The 15689-nt window shown below is 44.2% G+C and overlaps 1 protein-coding gene across 8 annotated transcripts in view; it reads right to left on the bottom strand.

Annotated features, from left to right (window-relative positions):
• The window catches only part of PIP5K1C (phosphatidylinositol-4-phosphate 5-kinase type 1 gamma), a 593211-nt gene that overhangs the window by 503985 nt on the left and 73537 nt on the right, over positions 1–15689 (bottom strand). For all 8 annotated transcript variants that reach the window (XM_069962589.1, XM_069962584.1, XM_069962587.1 and 5 more), the window contains exon 2: positions 7675–7703. In XM_069962589.1, coding sequence (XP_069818690.1) covers positions 7675–7703 — 29 coding nt within the window. The remainder of the gene's footprint in view (positions 1–7674; positions 7704–15689) is intronic.

Raw genomic sequence — 15689 nt, forward strand, 5'->3', positions numbered from 1 at the left:
ATCCAGAAAGTGTTTTAACCCTTTAGGGGAGTCACAGAAATAAAAGCTCAGTGTAAGAAATTTGAAAATTAAAATTTTCTGTGCAGAGATTTTAATGTAATCCAATATTTTTCATAATTATAAACCTATTACCAGAGAAATGCACCCCAATAATTATTGCCCCGTTTCTGCAGTTTATAGAAATACCCCATATGTGGCCCTATTGCGCTATTTGACACAACCACAAGCCTCAGATACAAAGGAGCGCCTAGTGAATTTCAACGCCTCTGTTATACTTGATCATTTTTGACTGTACCACTTCAGGTTGGCAGAGGCTCTGGGGTGCAAAACATAAAAAACACCCCTAAAAGGGACACCATTTAGAAAACTACACCCCTCAAGGAATGTAACAAGGGGTGCGGTGAGCATCTGGACCCCACAGGTGCTTCACAGATTTTCAGAACAATGTGGCGTGAAAAAAGAAAAATGTATTTTTTACACTAAAACGTTCTAGCCTTCAATTTTTCATTGGAAAAAGGAAAAAAAAAAAACCGTGTAGCGCAGTTTTTCCCGAGTACAGAAATACCCCACATGTGGACATAAAGTGCCAAGCGGGCGCAGGATTTCACGGGCCATGTTGCATTTACAGAGCCCTCGTGCTGCTAAGACACTGGGAACCCCCCACAAATGACCCCATTCTGGAAACTACACCCCTCAAGGAATCTAACAAGGGGGGCAGTGAGCATATGGACCCCACTGGTGATGGGCACAAATGTGGAATAATGTGACGTGAAAGTGAATATTTGAATTTTTTCACTTTCATGGCGCAAATGTGCCCGTCATCAAGGGGTCCATATCCTCATTGCACCCCTTGTTGGATTCCTTGAGGAGTGTAGTTTCCAGAATGGTCACTTGTGGGGGGTTTACAGTGTTTTGGCAGCATGAGTGCTCTGTAATTGCAACATGGCGTTCATCATCCATTCTAGCCAAAACCTCCAAAATCCAAATGGCGCTCCTTCCCTTGAGAGGCTTGCCCTGTGCCCACATGGCGCTTTATGTCCACATGTGGGGTATTTACGGTATTTTGCTCTACACATTTTTTATTTTTTTTTTCTCTTTTAACCCCTTGTGAAAATGATAAATTCAAGGCTAGACCAACATTATAGTGTAAAAAATTTTATATTTCATTTTTATGCCACATTGTTCCACATTTGTGCCAGTCACCAGTGGGGTCCATATGCTCACTACACCCCTTGTTACATTCCTTGAGGGATGTAGTTTCCATAATGGGGTCACTTGTGGGGGGTTTCAACTTTCTTGGCAACACAGGGGCCTTTTGAATGCAACATGGCCCCTCGAAATCCATTCCATCCAAATCCAGACTCCAAAATCCAAAGGGCGCTCCTTCCCTTTGGAGGCTTACCCTGCACCAGCATGGTGCTTTATGTCCACATGTGGGGTATTTCCGTACTCGGGAAATTTCTCTACACATTTTGTGTTTTTTTATCTTTTAGCCCCTTGTGAAAATGAAAAAAATCATGACAAGATCAATGATTTAGAGTAAAAATTTAAAAAAAAATTACACTAAATGTTGGTCTAGCCTTGATTTTTTCCATTTCCACAAGGGGTTAAAAAAGAAAATAAATGCAAAACGTGTAGGGTAATTTCCCCTGAGTACGAAAATACCCCACATGTGGACATAATGTGCCATATGGGCACAGGGCAAGCCATCAAAGGGACAGAGCGCCATTTAGAGGCTGGAATAGAAGATGGAGGCCATGTCGTAATTACAAAGCTCCTGTGCGGCCAGGACAGTAGAAACCCCCCCACAAGTGACCCCATTATGGAAACTATACCCCATTAGGAATCTAACAAGGGGTGCAGTGAGGATATGGACCCCACTGGTGACGGGCACTTATGTAGAACATGTGGTGTGAAAATAAAAAATACAATTTTTTTCATTTTCACATCCAAAATGTGTCTGTCACCAGGGGGCCATATCCCTGCTGCCCCCCTTGTTAGATTCCTTATGGGGTGTAGTTTCCAGAATGGGGTCACTTGGGGGGGTTCTACTGTCCTGGCCGCACAGAGGCTTTGTAATTGCATTATGGCATCTTCTAATGGGAATGACAGCCATACCTATTTAGCTGGGGAAAAGGGACCATTCTAATTTATTTGGGGGTATTAGGCCAATTATTAGTTTATAAGGTTGAAAAGGAAGGGAGTCCATCAAATTCAACCTGTGTTGATCCAGAGGAAGGCAAAACATCCTCGTAAGGCAGACGACAGTTGCCTCATCATAGGAAAAAAAACCTTCCTGACTCCATAATGGCAATCAGAATAATCCCTTAATTAACGTGACCCCTGAAATAGGAATGAGGGACAGAATTTAGATAATGTAGAACTCCAGTGACGTGTGGTATGCCTTGAAGCGATCCAGTATGCAGAGGCCGGGATGATCAGGACAGGTGTCACACTGGAAAATGGTGTCCTTCCTGATCCCCCTGTTACGCCACACTCTGCACTTCTTCTGGGGTCTCCTGTTTTCCAGTGTGGGGGACGTCCCCTGGAAAATGTTGTCCTGGTGCGATACAGGGTCCCTCATATCAAGAAGCGCTGGGTCCACTCCATGGCTGCTAAATATTAGGGCTCTATTACTGCTTCTGATATTTTCGTGCCGCAAGCTACAGTAGCTCGGACCAGAAGAGGGGGACCAGAAGAGGGGGGTGCTGGTATAAAAGTCCCCGTACAGGTGGTGACCTTTATCCAGCAGTGGGAAGATCAGTTCCCGAACGATCTTCCCACTAACTCCGAGGATTTGGGGGGGGGGGCATCTGGGGGCTGGATTCGGGTGTCCCTTCCTACATACACTCTTAAGGGTACGTGCACACTGCGGAATCGCGACAGAACCCTTCACGCATTTCGCACCTGGCACCCACCGGCGGACTGATGCGGGCGCGTGTCTCCGCATGTGTCATAGACTCCATTCTATGCACGGGCGGATTCCGCTCTCCGTCCAACGTATTCATTCTGTGACACGGGTGGAGACGCATGCCCGCATCAGTCCGCCGGCGGGTGCCAGCTGCGGAATGCACAAAGGGGTTATCCTTCGCCATTCCGCAGTGTGTACGTACCCTAAATCTGTAAGAGTACCCTGAGGTACTCTCACAGAGTTTGGAGAATATACCGTCATCTCTTATTGGGACTGTACTGGTGGAAAAGACATGTCTGGGGGGCAGCGTACGCTACGTTACCCCCAGACACATCAGTGGATGATGAGGATAAGGATAAATGGAGGAAAAAAGGATCCGCCCCATTCATCCTCACTGGCTGTTTCGGTGTCCGAGGCAATACTAGCGAATGCGTCTGATACCGAAAACACGCCAGGGGGCCACTTTTATATAGAGATTGGTATATGGGGTATGTAGTGGTGTAGTGTCAAACTTTATTCAATGTAGTGTAGTGTGGTGTAATGTAGTGTTTTTTACGTTTTTTTTTTTACAGTAAGTAAAAAAAAAAAAAAAAACCTATGCCAAAAATGGTGTTGCCGATAAATGCCGCACTTATGTGCGACACTTATCAGCAGACCATGGCAGTAGGATATAGAAAAAAAACACCCTACGCCAAAAAGGAGGAGTTGCTGATTAGCAGCGCACTTTCGTGTGAAGCGGATCAACACTCAGCGGCGATAGGGTGCGGAAAAAAAAGACAAAAAATTGGAAAAAAAAAAAACAAAAAAACTTTTACTACATTCTGAACATCCCTATAGCTGCTGATAAGTGTATTACACTTATCAGCCGCTAGAGGGCAGCAGAGCGCAAAATCCGGAAAAAGACGACGCTGGAGCCGAAAAAAGCCGAACGGGACCCCACGGAAGAAGCCGAAGACCCGACGAGAAGACGAGGACGCCGCAAACCCGGAAGACGCCGATCGGGACCCCAGGACAGGTGAGTAATGTACAAATACCTGCTCTGGACCCCTCAGCTGCCTAGCTGAGGGGTCCAGAGCAGGTATTTATTACATTTGGGGACTTTGATCGCCGTGCCACCGTGACCACCATTACTTTTTACAGTAATGGCGGTCGGTGCAGTCCTCGGACAGCACCGACCGCCATTTTTTACGGGTCATCGGGTTACCGATGACCCGTAAAGGTGCTGATCGCCGCTATTGGCTGATCTGAATTGATCAGCCAATAGCAGCGATCGTCAGCACGGGGGTTGTTAACCACCCCCCGTGCCGAGAAGCTAAGATGGCCTGCTATGATTTATAGCAGGCCATCTTCCCCGATCGCTGTGTGTGAACACGCAGCGATCGGGGAAACCGCGGGCGTACATTTACGCCCTGTTGCGTTAAAGCCCAGGCAACGGGGGCGTAAGTGTACGCCCGATGTCGTTAAGGGGTTAATAATTATAAGAATAATACATGTATTGTGGATTAGCTGCGGATTTCGTGCGTGAGACTCCCGGCGGATCCGCCCTTGTGAATTTACCCTAAATGAGTTTCTTTTTGCATACTGGACATTCCCTGCTTCTTCGGCAGAAGCTCCTAGTTTATTTCTTAGCCTAAAAATACACATGCATAAAAAAAGGACTCAATACAGAGCTAACAAACAGAAATATGACTGGCAGTAAACCCCCCTTTACCCCATCATATCAATGCACAGATGTCAGTAGATGGTTTAGGGTTATCAGCGTGCTGGCTTTCCATCCTATTAGGATGTATAATTGGAGGGCCAATTACACCCAAACACTGGAATTTGCCACCTCCTCAAATTTGGCACCAGGGACTGAATGGCTCCTCCGCAGCCCTGCAGAATCCCCGGAAAGGTCATCATCTATTCAAGACGCACACACCTGCACACAATGTACGCCCCAGAGGATGTCTCTTCTGACAGGTGAGAGAGATAGAGAGAGAGAGAGAGAGAGAGAGAGAGAGAGAGAGAAAAAACAGGGTCAGCACTAAGTGGGATGCCAGCACTTAGTGGTAAGAGCCAGTTGCCCCAGTCCCCACTACTTTCAGGATCTGATGAGAGGTGTAGAAACCACTTCCTGCCTACTGCTCCAAAAGGACATAATACAGAACTGGCAATAAAGGGGAGGTCTCTTCGTTTATGGATCCAACTGTTGTTTCCTGTTCAACGACGTAGGAGGTGGACCTCTTCATGGGTGCAATCACAGGGCAAGGGGGAAATTTCACCAACATCTCAAAAAAAAAAAAAAATCTCTAGAATCCACCCATTTGTCACCATTGACACAGCTCAGACTCTTACTGTTGCTCTGATCCATTCCTGTCTTGACTAATGTAACTCCCTACTAATCGGTCTTCCTTTCTCTAAACTCTCCCCTCTCCATTCTATCCTTAACGCAGTAGCCAGGCTCATCTTCCTCTCCAGCCGCTACACCAACGTCTCTCCTCTGTGCCAGTCACTGCACTGGTTAACCATTAAGTCCAGAACTCACTTCAAACTCCACACCCTCACCCATAAAGCTCTCAACAACTCTGCCCCTCCATACATCTTCTCCCTCATCTCTACCCGTGCTCTACGCTCTGCTAATGATCTAACCCTAACATCCAAACATGCTGCACCAGTTCTCTGAAATGTCCAACCCAAAGACTTCATACTCAATACTCACAGCTTCAAGTGTGCCCTAAAGACTCATCTCTTCAGGCTCGCTTATAACATTCCCTATACTTGTTTCCCCTTCTGTCGTCCCCTCACTCTATATCTCTGATGGCTCCTGCACTTTATATGTTTTACTTGTAATCAGATATTGGCGTTGTTACTGGCCCATCCTGTTCTTTCCAACTATGTACAATGGCTGGACCATGCACAAATAAAGCACTTGTGCCTGGTGTCGACCCCAGTTGTAGTCTGTAAGTTCCAGTGAGCAGGTCTTGTTTAGACTTTGTATTTTTATTTTATTTATTCAAATTATCTGTGTATTATGTAACCTCTGTATTGTATGTATAAAAAAAAAGCGCTGCAGAATCTGTTGGCGCTAAACAAATAAATATTATTATTAATGTCTCTACTACCTAAACCTTTTTGACACCCTTTTAGGTCCCCCTTGCTGAATTACACACCTTACAAGCTCAATTTCTACACTTTATCTGGGAGTATAAATGCCATAGAAGTAGATCATGTTCATTACCAAGGACCAGGGACTACACACAGTAGCCAAGCTCCTACACTACTACACTATTAGGTGGCTCATTCATACCAAAAGCTCATACCAAATGGCGATTGAAGAACTCTGGCGATTGAAGAACTTCTGTCCGCCCCAACTCCCTGATGGGAGTCTGAGCTTTTTTAGTCTGACACTTTGGTCCCCCGTTAGCTTCCAATAGCTCCCATATGGTCTCACTACTCTTAAATGCTCTCCGCCCCCTTGGTCTCCAATCCTTGACAGAGACCAATTGGTCTACCGCAGAGATTTCCCACCTAGCAGACATGGTCAGCCTTGTTACGCTTGAGCTTCACCAATTCCAATATCAAAATAACTCTACACTACAGAGATATATCCATAAGGATTAAATCCACCTATAAGTCCCTTAAAGTGACACTGTCACCCCCTTTGTGCATTCTGACATCTCTACACAAGTGTAAAGGGTAAATTTAGCGGTTTTCATACCTTATTTCATATCATATGTCATGGTGCTTGTTCAAGTAAAAAGTGATCTTTTATCAACTGCAGATTGTGTAAAGTGGGCGGGGCCTCCTGGCATTAGCGACACTTAGTCCCGTCCACAGTGCCACCATTGGTCCTAGACTTTTAGGCCAGCCTGTTCCAATGGTCGGCGAGGGGTGGGACCAACAGTGGCACTGTGGGTGGGGCTAAGTGGCTGGATGACTTGTTATACACCTGTTTTACTGCTCTGCATTGCTGGTTTACTCTGCCGATTTTTAAGAAGACTGACAATTTGAATATTTTGTAACTTAAAGAACAACTCCGGTCAAAATCTATTTTTAAATATGTTATTTCATAAGTAAAGTTAGACAAATTCCTATATATACTAATAATGGAAAATGCACATATAGTGCTATTTCCCTCAATTTAGCAGATCAGGCAGGCTTCAATTCCTCTAAAAAAAAAAAAAAAAGTGACATCTGACCCAGATGTATATACCTGCAGGGTCCAGCAGGGGGCGCGGTATACGTTACATTACATGTAAAATATAACAGGGTCATTCCTTCGCTTTCTGCACAAAATTTAGCTAGGGAGGGGGGTGCTGATCACTACACTGCACAGGATTTCTGAAGAGATCGGGCGGCCGGGGGATGGAGGTGTTTGGGGGGCTTTGGGCGATGATTGAATTACGGGCTTCTGTCAGGGCAGGGGGGAGGTTGCGGACCTTGCAGGTATATACACCGGGGTCGAGACCACTTTTTTTTTTTTTAGAGAGAGAAATTGAAGCCTGCCTGATCTGCTACATTGGGGGAAATAACACTATACATGCATTTACCATAATTAGTGTATATCAGGAATTTGTCTAACTTTGCTTCTGAAATAACAATATTAAAATAAATTTTGGCCGGAGTTGTCCTTTAAATATCACATTTTCATTGTTTGTTCTTTGTATTTTATGATTAAAAAAAAATATATTACATAGGAAATGTTAAACATTTTTATTAGTTTTAGGAAGATTTTAAAATAAAAATGCACAATATGTATTTTTCCAAAACACGTTTCTTACCTCTAAAGCGCCTCTCTTTCCAATAACATCTATTAACAAAGAAAACAGATATATTTATTACTGTAAAGCTGAACTACAACTAAATGGTGCTCTTAAATAATAACAAACAAAAAAAAAAAAACAACACATTGTCATGACTTGAAATGACTTTAAAATAAATAAATTCCACCCCACTTAAGTAAAAAAGTGGTTATGGACGGTGGAGGTCACTTACTTCCCCGGTTCCAGTGCCGGGTCCCGGGATTGCGCCGCCCCGTACACCGTCCCGCGGCCGCTTCCTGGTGTGAGCTGCCTTGAGATGTTGCGTCTCATGCGGCAGCTCACACCAGGAAGCGGCCGCGGGGCGGTGTACGGGGCGGCGCGATCCGGGACCCAGCGCTGGAAACAGGGAGGTAAGTGACCTCCGCCGTCCATAACCACCCCCTCCATGGCCATAGCTGAAAAATACCCCCGGGCCGGAGTACCCCTTTAAGAATCTGCATAAAACTTCAGTACTAAATACTGGCAGCCATTTTCCCTTCTTAGGGCCCTATTCCACCGGGCGATTATCGTTCAGATTATCAAATCTATCAGATTATTCAAATCTAAACGATAATCATTCAGTTGAAATGCAGTTAACGATTAACGACCGAATCGTTGATCGCTTTATAAGACCTAGACCTATTTTTATCGTTGCTCATTCGCAAAACGTTTGCAAATTGTTCGCATTGAATAAGACATTGTTCAGTCGTTCGCAGTAGATACGAACGCAATAGCGAAGAAAAAACTAAATCGCAAATACAATCATAAGTAACGATTATCGTTCCATGGAAATGAGTGAACGTTTTCAGGTCTTTCGCAATAGCGGTCGTTTGAGATCATTAATCGTTGACGATTATGCAAACAATAATCGTTCGGTGGAATAGGGCCCTTAGTGTTGGTGTCTTGTTGTCAATATACACTACCAATAGTAGAGAAGATAACTCTAGTTGGTCACCATGACCTGCTGAAAGACAAGAAGTTAAATTCACGTGGGCACCATCCAGCACTTATCATTGGCCATTCAGAGTCTAAAGGGCTGTAGATCGCCTTGTATTTGGAACCACCCATAAGCTTCTCACAAGTAACCAGGTCAGCTGTTTTCATTCACAACTGTTGAGTTAATATATTCAGTGGGATGAAGATATTGATATTTGCTTATACAAAATATAACATTCTTAACACAGCCAGCAAAAACCAAGCAATTTCCAGAAGTCTTTGTATACAGTACCTAAAATATCCAAGATTAGTTTACAAGGCTAGTTAGTCCAGCAGCATGTACAGCCACAACCCAATGTACAGCAGTGTGTCTGGTTGGAAGTGTATAGGTTGCAGCACTTGCCCAAACACAGCAACTTCCTCAATCAGCTGATCTCCAGGGGTGTCAGACGCTAAGCATAAGCCATCAATGACAGCACCACAACTGAGGATGTCACCAGGGGCGCATCTAGAAGGGGCTGGGCCCCATAGCAGACTTTTGTTTGCCGACCCCCCCCCCCTTTTCCCGACGGACCACTAACCAGTCAAGTCTAGTCATAACTGTAAATGCTCGCCAGGAGTGCTTGCAGTTAAAGAAACATTTGCAGAACCCGAAAGCATACCTCCCAACTTTTGCTAGGAGGAAAGAGGGACTGTGACAGCAATGCGCCAGCCCCCATAGCCACATCACCTATTACCATTATATGAGAAACAAATATTATCACCACATCTTTACCACAGTGATGAATAGCCCAGATACCATTACTAAATAACATCCACTATACAAAGAGCAGTACTCTCCCTCAGCAGTGACCATATAGCGGTAGATTAGGCTGTACACAGGCTCACCAGACCTTATAAGTGATTATATTGCAGGTATTCAGTGACGGGGATGTCTTCTCTTGTTGGTCATTTTTGCGTTTCTTCGCCATCATGCACAGTCATCTTGAAAACCTCTCCGGCCATCTGCGAGACAAACATTCTCATCTTCATCCGCTTCGCAGTAACTCTCTGTGCCCCCATATGGTACAGATCCCTCTGTGCCTCCATATCCAATTGTAGTAGCCCCCTTCCCCCTAGTTAATCCCACTGTAGTAACCCCCATCTTCCCATAGGACACACTATAGTAGCCCCCCTCTTCCACACACACTGTAATAATCCCCCCTCTCTTTGTTAATCTCACTGTAGTAATCCCCCCTCACCCAGTTAATCCCACTGTAGTAGCCCCCCTCCCTTTGTTAACCCCACTGTAGTAACCCCCCCCCCCCCCCCATCATAGGTCCCACTGTAGTAACCCCCACCTCCCTATATTAGGTCTCACTGTAGTAACCCCCATCTCCCTATAGTTGGTCCCACTGTAGTAACCCCCATCTCCTGTAGGCAGAATCCATCCCTGACAGAAAATAATAAAAACAAATACTCCTCTAGTCTGGAGCAGTCAAAGAGATTCCAGTGGGCTGTCTCTCTTCTCCAAGCTGCTGCTGAGGTCACAAGTCAGGGACAAAGCAGGAGAGGAGCAGGCAGCGCCCACCCAGCTCAACTCCCTGCCCCCGAAGATCTCTGCTCCAGCCCTGCGGCTCCTGCTTTCATCTTCTCTGCCTGTCCCTGACCTGTGATGGCACCAGCAGCAGCGTGTGGAAGATAGGAGGAGAGACTGCAGGTACCGCAGGGCTGGAGCAGAAAGCAGTTGAGCTGTTTGTGAGGCTGCCTGCTCCAAAAGCTCCCTGTGTGTGCAAATAGCATCCCTGAAGCCACCTGACACTGTCAGCAGCCTCAGGAGCCGCTGACACTGCCAGATGGATTAAGTGAGGCCCTCCTCAGTGTCTTGTAGCGACCATGAGGGGGGGCAGCGGGACACATGGGGTCTGTCCCAGGATGGCGGGACATCACCCCAAAATTGGGACTGTTGCGCTGGATCTGGGATGTATGCGAAAGGCCTGCTTTGCCACCTAGTGCTGCAAATGATTATAGCCCAGGGGGGCCAGTGTATTGCAGGAGCGGACAATAGGGCCCCATGTCGCAGTGGGCCCCATAGCAGCCACTATGGCTGCTACCGTGGTAGTTAGGCCCCTGGATATAACCCTTGAAAGTATTAGGAACAGGAAATACAGAATTTAAAAGAGCACTTCCCGCTGTCCCTTCTCAAATAATGGTGTTCTAACAAATTATAACAAAACCATACAGGACCACAAATGCCAATAAAAAGGGAGTGAAATCTAAGGGTGCTGTCATGGACTCAAAGTAAATTATCGGTAAGTCATAATTCTAGCGTTACACATGGTCCACGTGGAGACATACCGACAGACTCTCAGGGAGGGACCATTATCTACAGCATCTTTGTTCCAAAAGTCATGTCCTGAGAAGTGCCCAAAGCCTTAAGCAGGTGTAAGACGAAGACCACGTGACTGGTGGGTCTTTGCAGATTTGTTTGATAGAGGCTGCTGACTAGGCCTCCCAAGAGATTGTCATAGCCCAGGTATAAAAAGCCTTGAGTCATAAAGAAGGATTTTTTTGCCCATAGCAGAAGATGACTGACAGATAGAAGAGTTTACTTTTTGAGGGTATGTGCACACTAACGGGAACACCCGCCGTAGATTCTGCAGCTGGCACCTGCTTGCGGACACTGACGGCCGTGTGCATCTCCGCCGTTCCCATGGGCTTCTTTGTATAGTTTTCCAGATTCCGCCCGAAAAATGAATCCGCTCATTCTTCGGGCAGATGGCGGAATCTGGAAAACCATACAATGAAGGCTATGGGAGCAGCAGAGATGCACGCGGCTGCCAGTGAGAGCGAGCTGCAGAATCCGCGGCAGGTGTTCCTACATTGGTAAGGAGCAATGAAGGGTTAAATTAACCCCTTAAGCCAATTTAAGTTTCTGCACTTCTTTTTTCTTCTTGTATTTAAAAGGCAATACTGCATATATTTTTTCACCTACAGACCCATAAGGGGTCAAAAAGAATTTGGTGGAACCAATTGCACTTTGCAGCTACACACTTCCTTTTTAATAAAATATGTAAAACTGAAAAAAAAAATGTGCACAGTGAAATTGGTAAAAAAAAACAAACACTATTTATTTTTATTTTAGGAGGGTTTTGTCTGTAGTAAAACTGACATGTAATCTGTATTCCTCAAGTACAATTACAATAGGCAATTTACATAACAAATTTAGTTTTTTTTAAATATATTATATATATATTTTATATATATACTGTTATATATATATATATATAAAATATATATATATAACAGTATATATATATATATATATACACACACACACACACACAGTGGTACCTGGTAGCCTAGTTAACCCCAGTGTCTGTCCCTGGTAGCAAAGTTAACCCCAGTGCCTGTACCTGGTAGCCTTGTTAACCCCCAGTGCCTGCCCTTGGTAGCCTTGTTGACCCCCAGTGTCTGTCCCAAATAAAAGACATCCCACTTACCTTTCCTGCTCAGGTCCTCTTCTCTCCCCACTAGTCTGCGCCCATCTTCTCCTGCAGGCGGCGCGATGAAATGATGTCATCGCGCGCAGCCCGCAGGAGAAGGAAGACGTGCGCCGCTCTGGTGGGGCAGGGGATGGCACTCACCGGGATTCACAGCATCTTCCTGTGTCTGTGATGGCTGCCAGACACAGGAAGATGCTGTGAATCCCGGCTTCTGCCCCACCAGAGCGCCGCACGTCACAAGGGAGCCGCGGGCCTCATGGGGAGGTCTAAGGGGCTGGATGCGGCCCGTGGGTATCCCACCCCTGCCGTAAAGGATGAGTGAGGAGTTATTGACTACTGTACTATAATTGCTGAATTTGTTAAATGTTTGTGTACTTTACAGTATAGTGCTGTTCTGTACTGTAGTGAGTATTGTATGTAATTATTGGTTGGTTCTGGAACCAATTAAACACAATTACATTATTTCCTATGGGAAAACACTGCTCGGTTGTCAAACTGCCTTCCTGAAACAATTACGTTTGAGAACAGAGGTACCACTGTATTTTTATTGGAGTTTCATATATATATATATATATATATATATATATATATATATATATATATATATATGTATGTACAGTGTATAATATATATTTTAACAAAGGTTGTACCAATCATGCATTATTATGCATGAGTATACAGTTGGACTTTAGAATCATATGATCAATATAAAATGGTAACAAACACGTTAGGCCTTTTCAAAACTGCAGCAGTTCACGTAAATAATCAGAAAGAAAACACTTTCTCAATACCGTGTACATATCTTGTGGTGTTCCTGAGCTTCCATAAAATAACAAAAGAACAGAAAAACAAAATAACAAAAGACTCAATATCAGTGTCCCCTGTGGCAGACACAGTTTCCTCAGAGATTGAGCCTAGTCCACTTTTAGGTACCACTCTTAGGGCCCTATTACACGGGATGATTATCGTGCAAAAAATCGTTATATCATTCAAATTTAAACAATAACTGCTCTGTGTAATTGCAGGCAACAATTGAAAAATCGCTCGTGAGTCATTGATCGTTGATTTAGATCTGAACCTAAAATCTTCATTAATCGTTCGCTGTAGTTCCACATTTTTTCACTAATCGTTCCGTGTAATTGCACATTGTTCATTGTTTTGCTGGGATCAAATGGAGTAAACCATCATAGTAACTATTGCAACAACGATCGTAACTAACGATTATCGTTCTGTGTGAACCATTTCAGGTTAACGATAAACGTTCAGAAAAAAGATAGTTTATCGGTGAAAATCGTTCCGTGTAGTAGCACCCTTACTGGCAAAACTTGAGTTATCAAGAAAAATGCAAATAAAAGATTTCCACTTACTAATGAAGGATTTCACCCTGTTCTCCTTTAGTTGCCCAGTATTTAATTGATCAATTTTAAAGATAAGATCTTATCTGACCTAGGATTTAGGAGATAAATTGAGAGAGTTGCACAACTTCGCCACCAAAATGAACGTATGCATGAGGTATGTCATAGTAACAGAGTCCATCAGGTTCAACCTAGGGAAACTCTACTGCAGACGTGTCAAACTCAGGCCCCCCAGCCGCCCCAAAACCACAACCCCCACCATGCCCGGATGGCCAAAGCTAATGGTGTGTTTACACAGACAGATTTATCTGACAGATTTTTGAAGCCAAAACCAGGAACAGACTATAAACAGAGAACAGGTCATAAAGAAAAGATTGGAATTTCTCCTTTTCTCAAATGTATTCCTGGTTTTGGCTTCAAAAATCTGTCAGATAAATCTGTCTGTGTAAACGCACCATAAGCCCTGGCCGTCCAGGCATGACGGGACCCGCAGCTCCGCAACAGTGAAGGGCCAGCGCTTGACAACCCCGTCCTACTGTGTTAATCTAGGGGGAAGGCAAAAACCTCCATGAGCCAGATGACAATTTCCCCATCACAGAGAGAAAATTCCTTCCCGACTGCAATGGCAATCAGAATAATCCCTGGATCAACATATCACCAAAAATCTAATGCCCATAACTTGTAATATTATATTGTTCAAGAAAAGCATCCAGGCCTCCCTTGAACTTATTTAATGAATCGGCCATGACAACATCATGGGGCAGAGAGTTCCACAGTCTTACCGCTCGTACAGTAAAAATCCTGCATCGATGCTGTAAAATCTTCTTTCCTCTAGACGTAGAGGATGCCCCCTTGTCATGGTTACAGACCTAGGAGTAAAAAGATCACTACAAAAGATCTCTGTACTGTCCATTCATATATTTGTACATTGTGATCAGATCGCCCCTAAGACGTCTTTCTTTCTAGTGTAAATAACCCCAAGCTTGATAACTTTGGTACTGTAACACACCCATTCCCTTAATGACCTTTGTTGCCCTCCTCTGCACCCACTCCAGTTCAGCTGTGTCCTTCTTATATACCGGTGCCCAAAACTGTACACAGTATTCCATATGTGGTCTGACCAGTGATTTATAAAGAGGCAAAACTATGTTCTCATCTTTAGCATCTATGCCTCTTTTGATGCATCCCATTATGTTATTAGTCTTGGCAGCTGCTGCCTGGCACTGATCACTAAAGTTGAGTTTACTGTCCACCAATACCCCCAGGTCCTTTTCGGAAGTAGTTACCCAGTGTTTTATTATTTAGCACATAACTGTACTTATCATTTCTACGGCTCAAATGCATAACCTTAGATTTATCCACATTAAACTTCATTTGCCATTTCACCGCCCAAGCCTCTTGCTTCTCCAAATCCCTCTGTAATATGATATTATTATCCTGTGTGCTGATTACTTTACCCAGTTAAGTATCATCTGCAAAAATGTAGCCCCTCTACAAGTTCATTAATAAAAATATTAAAAAGAAGTAGACCCAACACTGACCCCTGTGGTACCCCACTAGTAACTAAAACCCAATCTGAATATGTTCCATCAATGACCACCCTCTGTTTTCTATCACACAACCAGTTACTTACCCATTTGCATATGTTTTCCCCTAGTCTCAGCATCCTCATTTTATAAACCAACCTTTCATGCAGCACAGTATCAAATGCCTTTGAAAAGTCCAGATACACAACCTCCACAGCCTCCCCCAAGTCCAGTCTATAACTGAACTCTGTCATTGGCTTGTCCTAAAGGGAAATATGCAATGTAACCGTTTGGGCTTTAATGACAAAGCTCTGTTCTATAAGCTCTGCAAGAGTCTTCCAATATGGTGTGTCCTTAGAGAAAGTTAGTAGCCCTCAGTACCTGGAGGGGAACACCTCGGACAGGCAGTGATGCTATCTGGATTGGCAGGAGACTTCAAGAGTGAAAATCCATATGAATAATTTTAAACTGTGTCTCACACCATTTTCCATTTATCACTGTTTTGCATAACAACCCTTAACCCTTGAGATCGGTTAAAATAAATTAGACGAGTTGACTTTGTTCTTACAGTATTAAAATACAAATAACTTGGTTATTTCATCTGTGCAGGAATAGTCCTATATCATAGTATAAGGACAGCGTGGGAGTTGGTGTCATACACATCAACAGAGGTCTTTTAATTGCTTTTATGG

The sequence above is a fragment of the Dendropsophus ebraccatus genome, chromosome 3, assembly GCF_027789765.1.
Source record: "Dendropsophus ebraccatus isolate aDenEbr1 chromosome 3, aDenEbr1.pat, whole genome shotgun sequence".
In the NCBI taxonomy this organism is placed as follows: domain Eukaryota; kingdom Metazoa; phylum Chordata; class Amphibia; order Anura; family Hylidae; genus Dendropsophus; species Dendropsophus ebraccatus.